Source organism: Scomber japonicus, chromosome 2 (assembly GCF_027409825.1).
Source record: "Scomber japonicus isolate fScoJap1 chromosome 2, fScoJap1.pri, whole genome shotgun sequence".
NCBI lineage: Eukaryota > Metazoa > Chordata > Actinopteri > Scombriformes > Scombridae > Scomber > Scomber japonicus.
The window spans coordinates 1,879,350-1,894,288 of NC_070579.1; the positions used below are offsets into that span (position 1 = coordinate 1,879,350).

Consider the following 14,939-nt stretch of genomic DNA (forward strand, 5'->3'; position numbering starts at 1 on the left):
CTAGTCTACTGTAATTACTGTAGTAGCTAGTCTACCGTAATTACTGTAGTAGCTAGTCTACCGTAATTACTGTAGTAACTAGTCTACCGTAATTACTGTAGTAGCTAGTCTACTGTAATTACTGTAGTAACTAGTCTACTGTAATTACTGTAGTAACTAGTCTACCGTAATTACTGTAGTAGCTAGTCTACCGTAATTACTGTAGTAACTAGTCTACTGTAATTACTGTAGTAGCTAGTCTACCGTAATTACTGTAGTAGCTAGTCTACCGTAATTACTGTAGTAGCTAGTCTACCGTAATTACTGTAGTAACTAGTCTACCGTACTTACTGTAGTAGCTAGTCTACTGTAATTACTGTAGTAACTAGTCTACTGTAATTACTGTAGTAACTAGTCTACTGTAATTACTGTAGTAGCTAGTCTACCGTAATTACTGTAGTAGCTCGCCTACCGTAATTACTGTAGTAGCTAGTCTACCGTAATTACTGTAGTAGCTAGTCTACAGTAATTACTGTATTAGCTAGTCTACTGTAATTACTGTAGTAACTAGCCTACTGTAATTACTGTACTAGCTAGTCTACTATAATTACTGTAGTAGCTAGTCTACCGTAATTACTGTAGTAACTAGTCTACCATAATTACTGTAGTAGCTAGTCTACCGTAATTACTGTAGTAACTAGTCTACTGTAATCACTGTAGTAGCTAGTCTACCGTAATAACAGTAGTAGCTAGTCTACTGTAATTACAGTAGTAGTTAGTCTACAGTAATTACTGTAGTAGCTAGTCTACTGTAATTACTGTAGTAGCTAGTCTACCGTAATTACTGCAGTAGCTAGTCTACAGTAATTACTGTAGTAGCTAGTCTAATGTAATTACTGTAGTTGCTAGTCTACCGTAATTACTGTAGTAACTAGTCTACCGTAATTACTGTAGTAGCTAGCCTACTGTAATTACTGTAGTTGCTAGTCTACAGTAATTACTGTAGTAGCTAGTCTACCGTAATTACTGTAGTATCTAGTCTACAGTAATTACTGTAGTAGCTAGCCTACCGTAATTACTGTAGTAGCTAGCCTACCGTAATTACTGTAGTAGCTAGTCTACCGTAATTACAGTAGTAGCTAGTCTACAGTAATTACTGTAGTAGCTAGTCTACCATAATTACTGTAGTAGCTAGTCTACCGTAATTACTGTAGTAGCTAGCCTACTGTAATTACTGTAGTAGCTAGTCTACCGTAATTACTGTAGTAGCTAGTCTACCGTAATTACAGTAGTAGCTAGTCTACTGTAATTACTGTAGTAGCTAGTCTACCATAATTACTGTAGTAGCTAGTCTACTGTAATTACTGTAGTAGCTAGCCTACCGTAATTACTGTAGTAGCTAGCCTACTGTAATTACTGTAGTAACTAGTCTACCGTAATTACTGTAGTAGCTAGCCTACTGTCATTACTGTAGTAGCTAGCCTACTGTAATTACTGTAGTAGCTAGTCTACTGTAATTACTGTAGTAGCTAGTCTACCGTAATTACTGTAGTAGCTAGCCTACTGTAATTACTGTAGTAACTAGTCTACCGTAATTACTGTAGTAGCTAGCCTACTGTCATTACTGTAGTAGCTAGCCTACTGTAATTACTGTAGTAGCTAGTCTACTGTAATTACTGTAGTAGCTAGTCTACCGTAATTACTGTAGTAGCTAGCCTACTGTAATTACTGTAGTAGCTAGCCTACTGTAATTACTGTAGTAGCTAGTCTACTGTAATTACTGTAGTAGCTAGTCTACCGTAATTACTGCAGTAGCTAGTCTACAGTAATTACTGTAGTAGCTAGTCTACCGTAATTACTGTAGTAGCTAGTCTACTGTAATTACTGTAGTAGCTAGTCTACCGTAATTACAGTAGTAGCTAGTCTACAGTAGGTAGAAGGGAGGGAGGGAGGAAGGTAGGAAGGAGGGAGGAAGGAAGGAGGGAGGAAGGAAGGAAGGAAGGAGGGAGGAAGACGGGACTTCCAGTCTCAAGTTTTTATGGTTACACCACTTAGACATTTTTACCATAATCCTCTAATATATTCTCTCTAAATGGATTAAAAGCAGAAATTTGATGCTGGGTCCACAAAAAAAGAATGTGTGAAGTTATTCATACGTTTATTTTCACATTTTAACCCTTTAAATTTAAACTAAACCACACGGACACTAAATAAAACCTCACTGACCCAGATACTGATGCAATAAACAGGATTTCAAAATAAAAGAAGGAAGTAAAAGAGGTCAGCTATCAGACACCAGTCATGTGTTTCTGTTATTAAGATATTCTTCTTCTTCCTTCCTTCATTCCTCCCTCCCTTCCTTCCTTCCTACCTTCCCTCAATTTGTCCTTCATTCCTTCCTTCTTCCTTCCTTCCTCCTTTCCTCCCTCCCTTCCTTCCGTCCTTCCCTCCATTTGTCCTTCCTTCATACCTTCCCTCCATTTGTCCTTCCTTCATTCCTTCCTTCCTACCTTCCCTCCATTTGTCCTTCCTTCCTTCTTCCTTCCTTCCTTCCTTCCCTCCCTCCATTTGTCCTTCCTTCCTCCCTCCCTTCCTTCCTCCTGTCCTTCCTTTATTCCTTCCTTCCTCCCTCCCTCCCTTCATTCCTTCTGTCATTCCTCCCTTCCTTCCTTCCTTCTGTCCTTCCTTTATTCCTTCTGTCATTCCTCCCTTCCTTCTTTCCGTCTTTCTTTCTTTCCTTCCCTCCTTCTGTCCTTCCTTCCTTCCTTCCTTCCTTCTATCCTTCCATCCTCCCTCCCTTCCTTCCTTCTGTCATTCCTCCCTTCCTTCCTTCCTTTCTCCCTCCCTCCCTTCTTTCCTTCTTTCTTTCCTTCCTCCCTCCTTTCATTCCTTCTGTCATTCCTCCCTTCCTTCCTTCCTTCTGTCCTTCCTTCCTTTTGTCCTTTCTTCCTTTATTCCTTCCTTCCTTCCTTCCTTCCTCCCTCCCTCCCTTCCCACCTTCTCTCCATTTGTCCGTCCTTCCTCCCTCCCTTCCTTCCTTCCTTCCTTCTGTCCTTTATTCCTTCCTTCCTCCCTCCCTTCCTTCATTCCTTCTGTCCTTTATTCCTTCCTTCCTCCCTCCCTCCCTTCCTTCATTCCTTCTGTCATTCCTTACTTCCTCCCTCCCTCCCTTCCTTCCTTCCCTCCTTCTGTCCTTCCTTCCTTCCTACCTTCCCTCCATTTGTCCTCCCTTCCCTCCATTTGTCCTGCCTTCCTTCATTCACTTCCTCCCTTCTTTTCTTCCTTCCTTCTGTCCTTCATTCCTTCCTTCTTTCTCTTCCTTCCTCCTTCCCTTCTTTCCTTCCTTCCTCCCTCCCTTCCTTCATTCCTTCTGTCATTCCTTACTTCCTCCCTTCTTTCCTTCTGTCCTTCCTTCCTTCCTTCTGTCCTTCCTTCCTCCCTTCTTTCCTCCCTTCCTTCTGTCCTTCCTTCATTCCTTTCTTCCTTCCTACCTTCCCTCCATTTATCCTCCCTTCCTTCATTCCTTCCTTCATTCCTTCCTTCTTTCTCTTCCTTCCTCCTTCCCTTCTTTCTCTTCCTTCCTCCTTCCCTTCTTTCCTTCCTTCATTCCTTCTGTCATTCCTTCCTTCTTTCTCTTCGTGTGGGTCTTCGTGCCGAACACAGATTGAATTCCACTGACTTGATGTTTTTGTTTCTTGTGTGTTTATCTCTCTCCGCTCTTATCTTACTTCCTCACTTCCTGTTCTGCTCCAACATGAACACTTCCTCTCCAGAGATCAATAAAGAGTTACTTATCTTATCTGACGGTTATACTGCTGACTTCACAGCTGGGCTCGGCTTCGGTTTGAGTCGGACAGAGTTCTAGGGTTAGGGTTAGGGGATGTTTTATAATAGTTTGACCTGATTTGAGTAAGAAAGGAGCGAAGGAAGCAAGGAAGGAAGGAAGGAAGGAAGGAAGGAAGGTATGAGGGAAGGAGAGAGGGAGAGAAGGAAAGAAAGAAAGAAGGACAGAGGAAAGAAGGGAGGGAGGAAAGGAAGGAAAGTAGGACGGAGGAAGGAAGGAAGGAAGGTAGGAGGGAGGAAAGAAGGAAAAAAAGAAGGACAGAGGAGAGAAGGGAGGGAGGAAAGGAAGGAAGGTAAGACGGAGGAAGGAAGGAAGGAAGGTATGAGGGAGGAAGGAAGGAAGGTAGGAAGGAGGAAGGAAGGAGGAAGGAAGGAAGGTATGAGGGAAGGAGGGAGGGAGGAAGGAAGGTATGAGGGAAGGAGGGAGGGAGAGAAGGAAGGAAAGTAGGACGGAGGAAGGTATGAGGGAAGGAGGGAGGGAGGAAGGAAGGTATGAGGGAAGGAGGGAGGGAGAGAAGGAAGGAAAGTAGGACGGAGGAAGGTATGAGGGAAGGAGTAAGAAAGGAGTGAAGGAAGGAAGGTAGGTATGAGGGAAGGAGGGAGGGAGAGAAGGAAAGAAAGAAAGAAGGACAGAGGAAAGAAGGGAGGGAGGAAAGGAAGGAAAGTAGGACGGAGGAAGGAAGGAAGGAAGGTAGGAGGGAGAGAAAGAAGGAAGAAAGGAAGGAAGGAAGGTAGGAGGGAGGAAGGAAGGAAGGTATGAGGGAAGGAGGGAGGGAGAGAAGGAAAGAAAGGAAGGAGGACGAAAAGGAAGGGAGGAAGAAGGAAGGAAAGGAGTAAGAAAGGAGTGAAGGAAGGAAGGAAGGTATGAGGGAAGGAGGGAGGGAGAGAAGGAAAGAAAGAAAGAAGGACAGAGGAAAGAAGGGAGGGAGGAAAGGAAGGAAAGTAGGACGGAGGAAGGAAGGAAGGAAGGTAGGAGGGAGAGAAAGAAGGAAGAAAGGAAGGAAGGAAGGTAGGAGGGAGGAAGGAAGGAAGGTATGAGGGAAGGAGAGAAGGAAAGAAAGGAAGGAGGACGAAAAGGAAGGGAGGAAGAAGGAAGGAAAGGAGTAAGAAAGGAGTGAAGGAAGGAAGGAAGGTATGAGGGAAGGAGGGAGGGAGAGAAGGAAAGAAAGAAAGAAGGACAGAGGAAGGAAGGAAGGTAGGAGGGAGAGAAAGAAGGAAGAAAGGAAGGAAGGAAGGTAGGAGGGAGGAAGGAAGGAAGGTATGAGGGAAGGAGGGAGGGAGAGAAGGAAAGAAAGGAAGGAGGACGAAAAGGAAGGGAGGAAGAAGGAAGGAAGGGGGGGGGGTGTCAAACATGCGGCCCGTGGGCCAGGACCGGCCCGCCAAGGGGTCGACCCCGGCCCACTTCCTGCTGTCTTCTTTTCCTTCCTTCTTTTCATTCTTTGATACTTAATTCCTTCCTTCCATCTGTCCTGTCTTCCTTCCATCTTTCCTTCTCCTACTCCTTTTCCTTCCGTCCTTCCTTCCATCTTTCCTTCTCCTCCTCCTTTTCCTTCCTTCCATTTGTCCTGTCTTCCTTCCATCTTTCCTTTCTGTCTTCTTTTCCTTCCTTCCTTCCTTCCTTCCTTCCTACCTTCCTTCCTTCTTTCCTCACTCCTTGACTCCTGCCTTCCATCTTTTTAAATAGTTTAGTTTAGTTATTGTTTTTCTAGGGTTAGGGGTTGGGGGTTGAGGGGGGGGGGGTTGGGGGTTAGGGGTTGGGGGGGGGTGTTGGTGGGGGGGGGGGGGTGTTTTATAATAGTTTGACCTGATTTGTCTCACTGTGGCTTTAACATGTTTCATGCCGGGTTGTTTCTGGGTCACTGAGCTTTATTTGGGTTTCATGGTTGTCATGGTTTCACCTGATAAAGAAGACAGATATAGATTCTTTATATATTCATGGTTACATGTCCCCAATAGTTCAGCTTTATATTTCATCATCTGGTTTTTAAGAGTTTGATACGCTTTTTATATTCCACATGTTGATCCTTTAAATCAGACGAGTCAAATACAGACTAATATGATCTGATGTAGGATCATTAAAAAGATGGAAGGAAGGAAAAGAAGACAGGATAGAAAAATGGAAGAGAGACGGGAGGAGGGACAGATGGAAGAAAGGAGGGACGGGAGGAGGGACAGATGGAAGAAAGGAGGGACGGGAGGAGGGACAGATGGAAGAAAGGAGGGACGGGAGGAGGGACAGATGGAAGAAAGGAGGGACGGGAGGAGGGACAGATGGAAGAAAGGAGGGATGGGAGGAGGGACAGATGGAAGAAAGGAGGGGCGGGAGGAGGGACAGATGGAAGAAAGGAGGGACGGGAGGAGGGACAGATGGAAGAAAGGAGGGACGGGAGGAGGGACAGATGGAAGAAAGGAGGGACGGGAGGAGGGACAGATGGAAGAAAGGAGGGACGGGAGGAGGGACAGATGGAAGAAAGGAGGGACGGGAGGAGGGACAGATGGAAGAAAGGAAGGAAAGGTGGATGGAAGAAAGGAGGGGCGGGAGGAAGGACAGATGGAAGAAAGGAGAGATGGGAGGAGGGACAGATGGAAGAAAGGAGGGACAGGAGGAAGGACAGATGGAAGAAAGGAGGGACGGGAGGAAGGACAGATGGAAGAAAGGAGAGATGGGAGGAAGGACAGATGGAAGAAAGGAGAGATGGGAGGAAGGACAGATGGAAGACAGAAAGGAAAGGTGGATGGAAAGAAGGAAGTACGGAAGGAAAAGAACACAGGAAGGAAACATGGAAGAAAGGAGGGACAGACAGAATGAAGGAAGGAAGAAAAGAGGGATGGGAGGAAGGACAGAAGGAAGAAAGAAGGGACGGAGAGCATGAAAGAAAGAAGAAAGGGAAGAAGGACGAGGAACAGATGGAAAAAGACAGAATGGAGGAAGGGAGGAAGGACAGATGGAAGACAGAAAGGAAAGATGGATGGAAAGAAGGAAGGAAGGAAAAGAACAGGAAGAAAAGTGGGAGAGAGGCAAGGGAGGAAGGAAGGAAGGAAGGAAGGAAACACGGATGGAAGGAAAAGAACACAGACAGACAGAGTGAAGGAGGGAAGGAAAGGAAAAGAAGAAGGTCAGTGGGCCGGATCGGACCCTTCGGTGGCCCGGTTCTGGCCCACTGGCCTCATGTTTGACTCCTCTGATTTAACTGATGAACGTTTTAATCTTCTTGAAGAGTTGAAGAGCATTGACCGTTACATTAGGAGGTTAACTGATCATAAACATTTATAGTTATATTCCTAGCAGGTGTTAAAGAGTTAAAGAGTTAAAGTGTGTTTGTTACCTGTCGTCCTTCGGTGACGTTGACCAACAGCAGCGGCCGCAGAACTCTGGACCAGCGGACGGAGTAACAGTTAGCAGCTTTCAGACCTCCATAGATTATCATATCTATCAGAGTCAGCTGAGAGAGGGGGGGGGGGGGGGGAGAGAGAGAGAACAGAGACAATAACTTTAACAATAACTTAATACTCAACATCTGTGTAAAGTAAGAATAAATATGTGTTCTGAGTTTGACATACCACAGAAAAGTGTGTTGTTAACCACCCTGCTAAATTTGAATGATAAAAAAAATCACCAAATATATGAAATTAGGCTTCAAAGTTGTGTAAAAATTAGCCTCTTTCTCTGCTCCCAAACGCTGTGGGCGTGGCCACCGAGTCCGCTGAAGCCCCGCCCCCTACCAAATGTCACCTGTCAATCAAAGTCACCACCTCTACCAGAAACATGGACGCTACGTCTGAGAGCTTTCTGCTGCTAGCTCGGCTGCTAGCTCTGTGGTTAGCTCGGCGGCTAACTTAGCGGCTAGCTTAGCTGCTAACTCAGCTAACTGGCTAACTGTAGACTGTAGTAGTGTGTGCTGAATGTATTTCTACCTCTACAGCAGCAGGGGCGGGTTTATGCTAATCCTAGCTCCACAATTCAAATCTAAATGGTTGAAATGCTTTTTACACCTTTTTTAGAAATACATTTATGACCTATTTAATGTGTTTAGAAGATAATGTATGAATTCATTTTACACACTCCTTAAAGGTTCAACATCTGCTGCTGACTATGAATATAAAGCATCCAGAGATATAATAACTAGAGCTGAGCCTTATGGACAAAATCTACTATCACAATATTATTTGATTAAATACGTCAAAATTCATAATTTGATGCTTCCTGATGCTTGAACAGTTAAATGTTTGATAATCATCTGTAATGTGGATAAAAGGTAGAAACAGTCTGTTAAATTCAATCATTTTACAGAAGATATAATATTATATCCACATATTGAACAGCTCTAATATTAAACTACATCTTTATAATAGTGTGATGATGAACTCTTTATATCTGCTGTCCTCTCTAACAATGAACCCACATGAACCATTAACTCTTACATTTACATTTACTGCTTCCTGTGTTGTTGTGTTTATTATTTATGACCTGCACCTGTTGTGTTATACTGTTATATGTTTCACTGTGAGCCAGCAGCAGCTCTAATCTCATTCTCTATGTGTCCGTACAATGACAATAAAGTCTCCTTATCTTATCTCTGAAGGTAACATTTGTATAATAAGCTTTAAAATGACTCGTATTCTTCACATTTCCTGCTCTGTGTTTATAATCTGGAGCTCTACTGGAATATATTTACATGATTTACAACTAAAAATCTCCTAATTCACCTTCTACTGACTTCAGCTCGTCAAACACGAGGCGTTCAGGGACCTTTGACCTTTAACTTACTGAACTTAGACCATGTTAAACCTTTTAAAATCACACTAAATAACATCAATTACTCATAAAGCTAATCTTTCTAAACTGAAGGGACAGAGAGGCGTTCACAGACTGCAGTAAAACTCAACGTCAGTGCTGGTATTTCAGATTATTTCCCGTGTCCTGAAGTGATCGCGGCGAGTCACCAGGAAGTTGTTCTGCTTTTTAAAAAAGGCGCTGACGAGGCAACATGTTGGGCTAAAGGTTGTTTCACAACAGCAGCAGCAGCAGCAGAAAGTCTCCTCAGCACTTTTTCTGTCTCTCACAGGAACTCTGCTGCAGCTTTCACACCAAAATAACCTCCAGGAAACGTCCAACGAGTCACCAACCGTCTCCAGGAGTTAGTCTGATCCCTCAACACAGAGACGCTTACGTGACTGTGTGCACGTTTACTGAGTGGAAACACGCAGTAATTTATATTCTCTGTTGCAGATTTTATAAGAATTATGTTAAAATGATTGTTCAGTGATTCTCTGTAGAGGTTAAATTGATTAAATACTGAATTTACTCATGAATAATGTTAAAATAAGGTGATTTTAATGAGATTTTAAGGTGATAAATAAATTAAGGACTTTCTAATGTAAAGTGAGTTTTCTTCTAAACATATTAAATAGGTCATAAATGTATTTCTAAAAAAGGTGTAAAAAGCATTTCAACCATTTAGATTTGAATTGTGGATTGTGTGTTCAGGATTTAGTGATTAGCATAAACCCGCCCCTGCTGCTGTAGAGGTATAAATACATTCAGCACACACTACTACTACTACAGTCTACAGTTACCTGAGTTAGCTGACGAGCTAGCCGCCTAGCTAGCAGTTGAGTTAGTAGCCGAGCTAACCGCCTAGCTAGCAGTTGAGTTAGCCGCCGAGCTAACTGCCGAGCTAGCAGTTGAGTTAGTAGCCCCTGCTGCTGTAGAGGTATAAATACATTCAGCACACACTACTACTACTACAGTCTACAGTTAGCCGCCGAGCTAGCAGCCGAGTTAGCAGCAGAAAGCTCTCAGACGTAGCATCCACGTTTCTGGTAGAGGTGGTGACTTTGATTGACAGATGACACTTCGTAGGGGGCGGGGCTTCAGCGGAGTTTTACACAACTTTGAAGCCTAATTTCATATATTTGGTGATTTTTTTTAATCATTCAAATTTGGCAGGGTGGTTAACAACACACTTTTCTGTGGTATGTCAAACTCAGAACACATATTTATTCTTACTTTACACGGACTTTAAGGGGTTTAAGTTTTACCCTTAATACCTCCTTCAGATGAATAAATAAGGCCTTGTCAAATGAAGGGATCATTAAACCTCTTACTGAGCTTTCAGGGGTACATTAAAGTGTAATTAGTGATATTTTAGGGGATTCTAGTTACATAGTTTTTGATTCTTATCTTTCATTCTTTGTTTTAGCTTCTTAAATGTGAGTAAGTGTTGCTTCGGCTCGTCTTATCATCGTATAAAGACAATAAGTTTCACTCTTTTCTAACTGATAATGAAAATAATGCTTAGTGGCAGTTCTAGAAAAAGTAGATATACATTTAAAGCTGAACTATGTCAGTACAACGGTGATGTCACTAAGCCCCACCTACCACTATAATGATGATGTCACTAAGCCCCCCCACCCATCACCATACTGATGACGTCACTAAAACCCCCTACCCACCACCATACTGATGACGTCGCTAAGCCCCACCCACCACCGTACTGATGACGTCACTAAGCCCCACCCGCCCACCACCGTACCGATGACGTCACTAAGCCCCCCCACCCACCACCATACTGATGACGTCACTAAGCCCCACCCGCCCACCACCGTACCGATGACGTCACTAAGCCCCCCCACCCACCACCACTACAACGATGACATCACTGAGCCCCACCCACCATGATGATGACGATGATGGCGATGTTTTTGGGGTCTTTCCAGAACTTCTCTCGTGGGATGACTTTGGCGTAGTGGACGAGACGAAGGGTGAAGACGAGCAGACAGAGCAGCTCCACCAGCATGGTCGCCTAGCAACAGAACACACAAACACACACGCACACACACGCACACACACACACACACACACACACACAGTACAGTTTGTATTCTGATTGATGATTTCAGGACAAATGTTTACATGAGATCTGATCTGGTGTTCATATACTCAGGTCAGATAGTTGAGCCCAGAGCTCTGAGATCTACTGACTCAGGTCAGATAGTTGAGCCCAGAGCTCTGAGATCTACTGACTCAGGTCAGATAGTTGAACCCAGAGCTCTGAGATCTACTGACTCAGGTCAGATAGTCGAGCCCAGAGCTCTGAGATCTACTGACTCAGGTCAGATAGTTGTTATTGGTTACGGTCTATCTCGGCTTTCTTCTGTTCTTTTTGGACTTTTTTTTGAAACAGCTCAGTATTTTTCTCGTTTTTCTTCCGTCTACATGTGCAATCAAAGGCGGTGGGGGGGGGGGGGGCATTGGGAGGGACGGGACAATTCCTGGTAGGTCGATGACATCATGAATAAAGAGCAGACCAGCCCTCAATATGCAGTTCAGTGTGACCCATGATGTCTTGCTGCGGATTCCTCATCAGGCTCCAGTTCTTTCCTTCCTTCCCTCCTCTCTTCCCTCCTTCCTTTCTTCTGTCCTTCCTTTCTTCCTTCCTTCCCTCCTCTCTTCCCTCCTTCCTTTCTTCTGTCCTTCCTCCCTTTCTTCCTTCTGACTTTCCTTCCTTCTGTCCTTCCTCCCTTTCTTCCATCTTTCCTTCTTCCCTTTCTTCCTTCCTTCCTCCCTTCCCTCCTCCCTTTCTTCCTTCTTCCTTCTGACTTTCCTTCCTTCTGTCCTGTCCTCCCCTCTTTTCTTTACTCCTTCCCTTCTTCTGTCCTTACTCCCTTTCTTCCATCCTTCCTTCCTTCATTCTGTCTGTCCTTCCTTCCTTCCTTAGAGACCTCTCTGTTACTGAAGACGTTATAATTTCTCTCCATCAGCAGTTTAACATCATCACACCCTTCCTTCACTCCTCCCTTCCTTCCTTCCTTCCTTCCTTCCTTCCTTCCAGACCTCTCTGTTACTGAATCATTTCTCTCCATCAGCAGTTTGACATCATGACATCATCATTTATCTGCTGACTCAGAGCTTTTAGCTGCCGTTGAGTTTTCACAGACATAAAGAGGAAGTGAGTTTTTAGTTTTTACCCAAACAGGAAGTAGGAAGACGGCCGGCTCCTCGAAGATGGCCAGAGATAAATCCACCATGATGAAGAAGTAGAGGAGGACCTGAGGGACCCAGTGGTTGTAGAGCAGGTACAGTCTGCAACACACAGGAAGTAGTTAGTATCACTTCCTCCCTTCCTTCCTTCCTTCCTTTCATCTTTCCTTCCTTGCTTCCTTCCTTCCTTCCTTCTGTTTGTCTGTCCTTCTTTCCTTCCTTCCTTCCATTCTTCCTTACTTCTTTCCTTCCTTCCTTTCCTTCTTTCCTTCCTTCCTTCCTTCCTTTCCTTCTTTCCTTCCTTCCATCCTTCCAGTCTGAGTCTGAATCTCTATTAGTTTTAAAGCTGCAGTGGATCAAACAGCTTTTCTATCATCCACTCAGTTAATGACTAAAGGTTCAAACCTGAGGCCCGAGGACCAGAACCGGACCGCTAAGGGGTTCAATCCGGCCCACTTTCCTACCTGGCTTCTTTTCTTTCCTTCCTTCCTTCCTTCCTTCCTTCCTTCCTCTCTCTTTCCTGTCTTCTTATCCTTCCTTCTGTTCGTCTGTCCTTCTTTCCTTCCTTCCTGTTTTCTTTTCCTTTGCTTCCTTCCTTCCATTTGTCTTTCCTTCTTGTCTTCATTCCTTCATTCTTTCCTTTATTTCTTCTTTCCTTCCATCCTTCCTTCCTTCCTCCCTTCCTTCCCTTTTTCCTCCTTGTCTTCTTTCCTTCCTCCCTTTCTTCCATCTCTCCTTCCTGTCTTCTTTTCCTTTCTTCTGTCTTTCCTTCCATTTGTCTGTCCTTCTTTCCTTTATTTCTTCTTTCCTTCGATCTGTCCTTCCACCCTTCCTTCTTTCCATCCTTTCTTCCTTCCTCCTTCCCTCCTTCCTTCCTTCCTTCATCTCTCAGATATGAATGAGGTCTCACTTCACAGATTGAGGTGAAGGATCAAAGCAGATGTTTCTGTTGTACTGAGCGTCTGAAACGTAGATGGAGGCGAGATCGAAGTCCTGAAACACAAAGAAGAAGAAAATAAAATAAAATAAAATAAAATAAAACTATCAGAACAACGAGGTCAGAGAACATTAAACTGTGAGAAGTTGAACAATCAGCTGAGATCAGAACGTTTCATGGACAAAATATCAGAAACACTTCCTGTCTGTGATCCTGCTCGTTACCACGGCAACAGATTAACTCTCATTTAAAATCAGCCTCATGTTAAAGAATCAGTGAACTTTTATATATATATATATATATATATATATATCTTTGTGTTAAACTTATTGTTCACGTTTATTATTCAGAGTTAAATAAAGTTTAAGATTCATTAAAAAAAACTGAGTTTACAACTGAAATATATTTATATTTAATCTAATTTACATCTGTGTGAAGGGTCAGAGGTCAGAGAGTGTGAGAGAGAGAGTGTGTGTGAGAGTGTGTGTGTGAGTGTGTGTGTGTGTGAGTGTGTATATTCTTTATTATTATAATTATTATTCTAGTTCTTCCTGTTTTGCATTTCCTTGTCTTTATGTTTAAATATTAAAACTTAAAAGTTCAAGTTTAACAAACACCAGAAATATATAAATACATGTTTTATACTTTAATACGAGAAACCTGGTGAAGATTAACCTTCCTGTCGTCCTCCCTCCTTCCTTCCTTCCTTCCTTCTTTCCATCTGTGCTTCCTCTCTCCTTCTTTCTTTCTTTCTTTCTTTCCTCCATCTCCCTTTCTTCCTTCATTCTGTCATTCCTCCCCCCTACCTTCCTCTCTTTCTTCTTCTCTAACCTTCTTTCCTCCATCCTTCCCTCCTTCCTTCCTTCTTTCCTCCCTCCTTCCTTCTTTCCTCCCTCCTACCTTCTTCCCTCCCACCTTCCTTCCTTCCTTACTTCTTTCCTCCATGCTTCCTTCCTCCCTTCCTTATTCCCTTTCGTCCCTTCCTTCCTTCCTTCCGTCATCCATCCCCCTTTTTTCCTTCTGTCGTTCTCTCTCCTTCCTTCCTTCCTTCCTCCCTCCCTGCCTTCTTTCCTTTACTCCCTTGGGGAGTAAAGGAAAGGTTAAACTTATAAAATATAAAATATAAATATATATATATATATAAAGCTGCTAATGAGAGAACTAGTCACATTAAAGTGAATTAAAACAATAATGAACGTCTCTTTTTCCTCTGCTGTGTTTAAGAGTTAAATAAAGAAATAAAACTTCTCTACTGAACTAACCTGGTTATTAAAGATCAAAAGTTAAAGTTTAAACTGTTTAGAGTTGATTTTAAAGAGAAGCAGAAACGTGACACTGAGAGGACTTTAAGACTTTATGAGTCCAGCAGGTTAAAAGTCCAGTTTACTGACTTTTACAGCAGTCACGTGAAGTAACCACCAGGTTAGAGTTAGCAGCACTAACACATGAAACTATTAATATTAAAGTGAATATTAATATGAAATGATGATCAGAGAGGTTAGAGCTGCAGCATCACACTCTCACCTCTTTACTCTTCACAGTATTCCCTCCGTTAGGAAGTCTGTCCTCTTTTCCTGCAGACTCATCAGGAATGTCTTCACTCTTCTTCTCCGGATCCGACATGACTCCAAACTACAAACTCCAAACTACAAAAACTACTAAAACTAAACTTTCCTCCTTTAAAAAAACAACTTTAAAACAAGAAGATAAACTAAGTGAAAAAAGTGAAAAGGTAAAAAAAGCAGCGTTGAGTTTTGCAGCTCGGTGGGTCTTCAGCTTCAGGAGGAGTTTTACTAGTTTTAATATTTAATGTTTAAATGTTTAAATGTGTGAATGTGAGCAGGAAGAGTCCAGCTGTGAGGGTCTACATGCTGGAGGTCTGGGGGACAGTGTGGTCTGCATCGCGGTGCATCTCCTCAGAGACCCTGAACTCATCTGATCTGCTCTCAGCTGCTGTTTGTCCTGCTGTAATAAAGCTGGAGTCCTGCTGCGTTCACGGACACCTCGGACATCTGAGCGTCGCGGGAGGAAGGAGGCAGTGACGTGGAGACGAGACGAGCTGCAGCTGGGATCATTTTTAACAGATGTTTGTGATGTTTTAACCCTTAAAGAGCTCCGATTTACATCTGAGACCCTTTTAAACCTGAGATTTAATGAATTTATGACACAAAAAAGTAAATATATTCAACTTATATT

General features: G+C 43.1%; 1 protein-coding gene across 1 annotated transcript in view; it reads right to left on the reverse strand.

Moving 5' to 3' along the window:
- tpcn3 (two pore segment channel 3) overlaps nucleotides 1-14,376 on the reverse strand; it is a 45,542-nt gene extending 31,166 nt beyond the window's left edge. Inside the window, exons 1-5 of the mRNA XM_053337875.1 lie at nucleotides 14,268-14,376; nucleotides 12,717-12,799; nucleotides 11,794-11,908; nucleotides 10,500-10,628; nucleotides 7,149-7,265 (exon numbers count right to left, since the gene is read on the reverse strand). Coding sequence (XP_053193850.1) covers nucleotides 7,149-7,265; nucleotides 10,500-10,628; nucleotides 11,794-11,908; nucleotides 12,717-12,799; nucleotides 14,268-14,366 — 543 coding nt within the window. The 5' untranslated portion in view covers nucleotides 14,367-14,376. The remainder of the gene's footprint in view (nucleotides 1-7,148; nucleotides 7,266-10,499; nucleotides 10,629-11,793; nucleotides 11,909-12,716; nucleotides 12,800-14,267) is intronic.
- Between the last annotated feature and the right edge of the window lie 563 nt (nucleotides 14,377-14,939).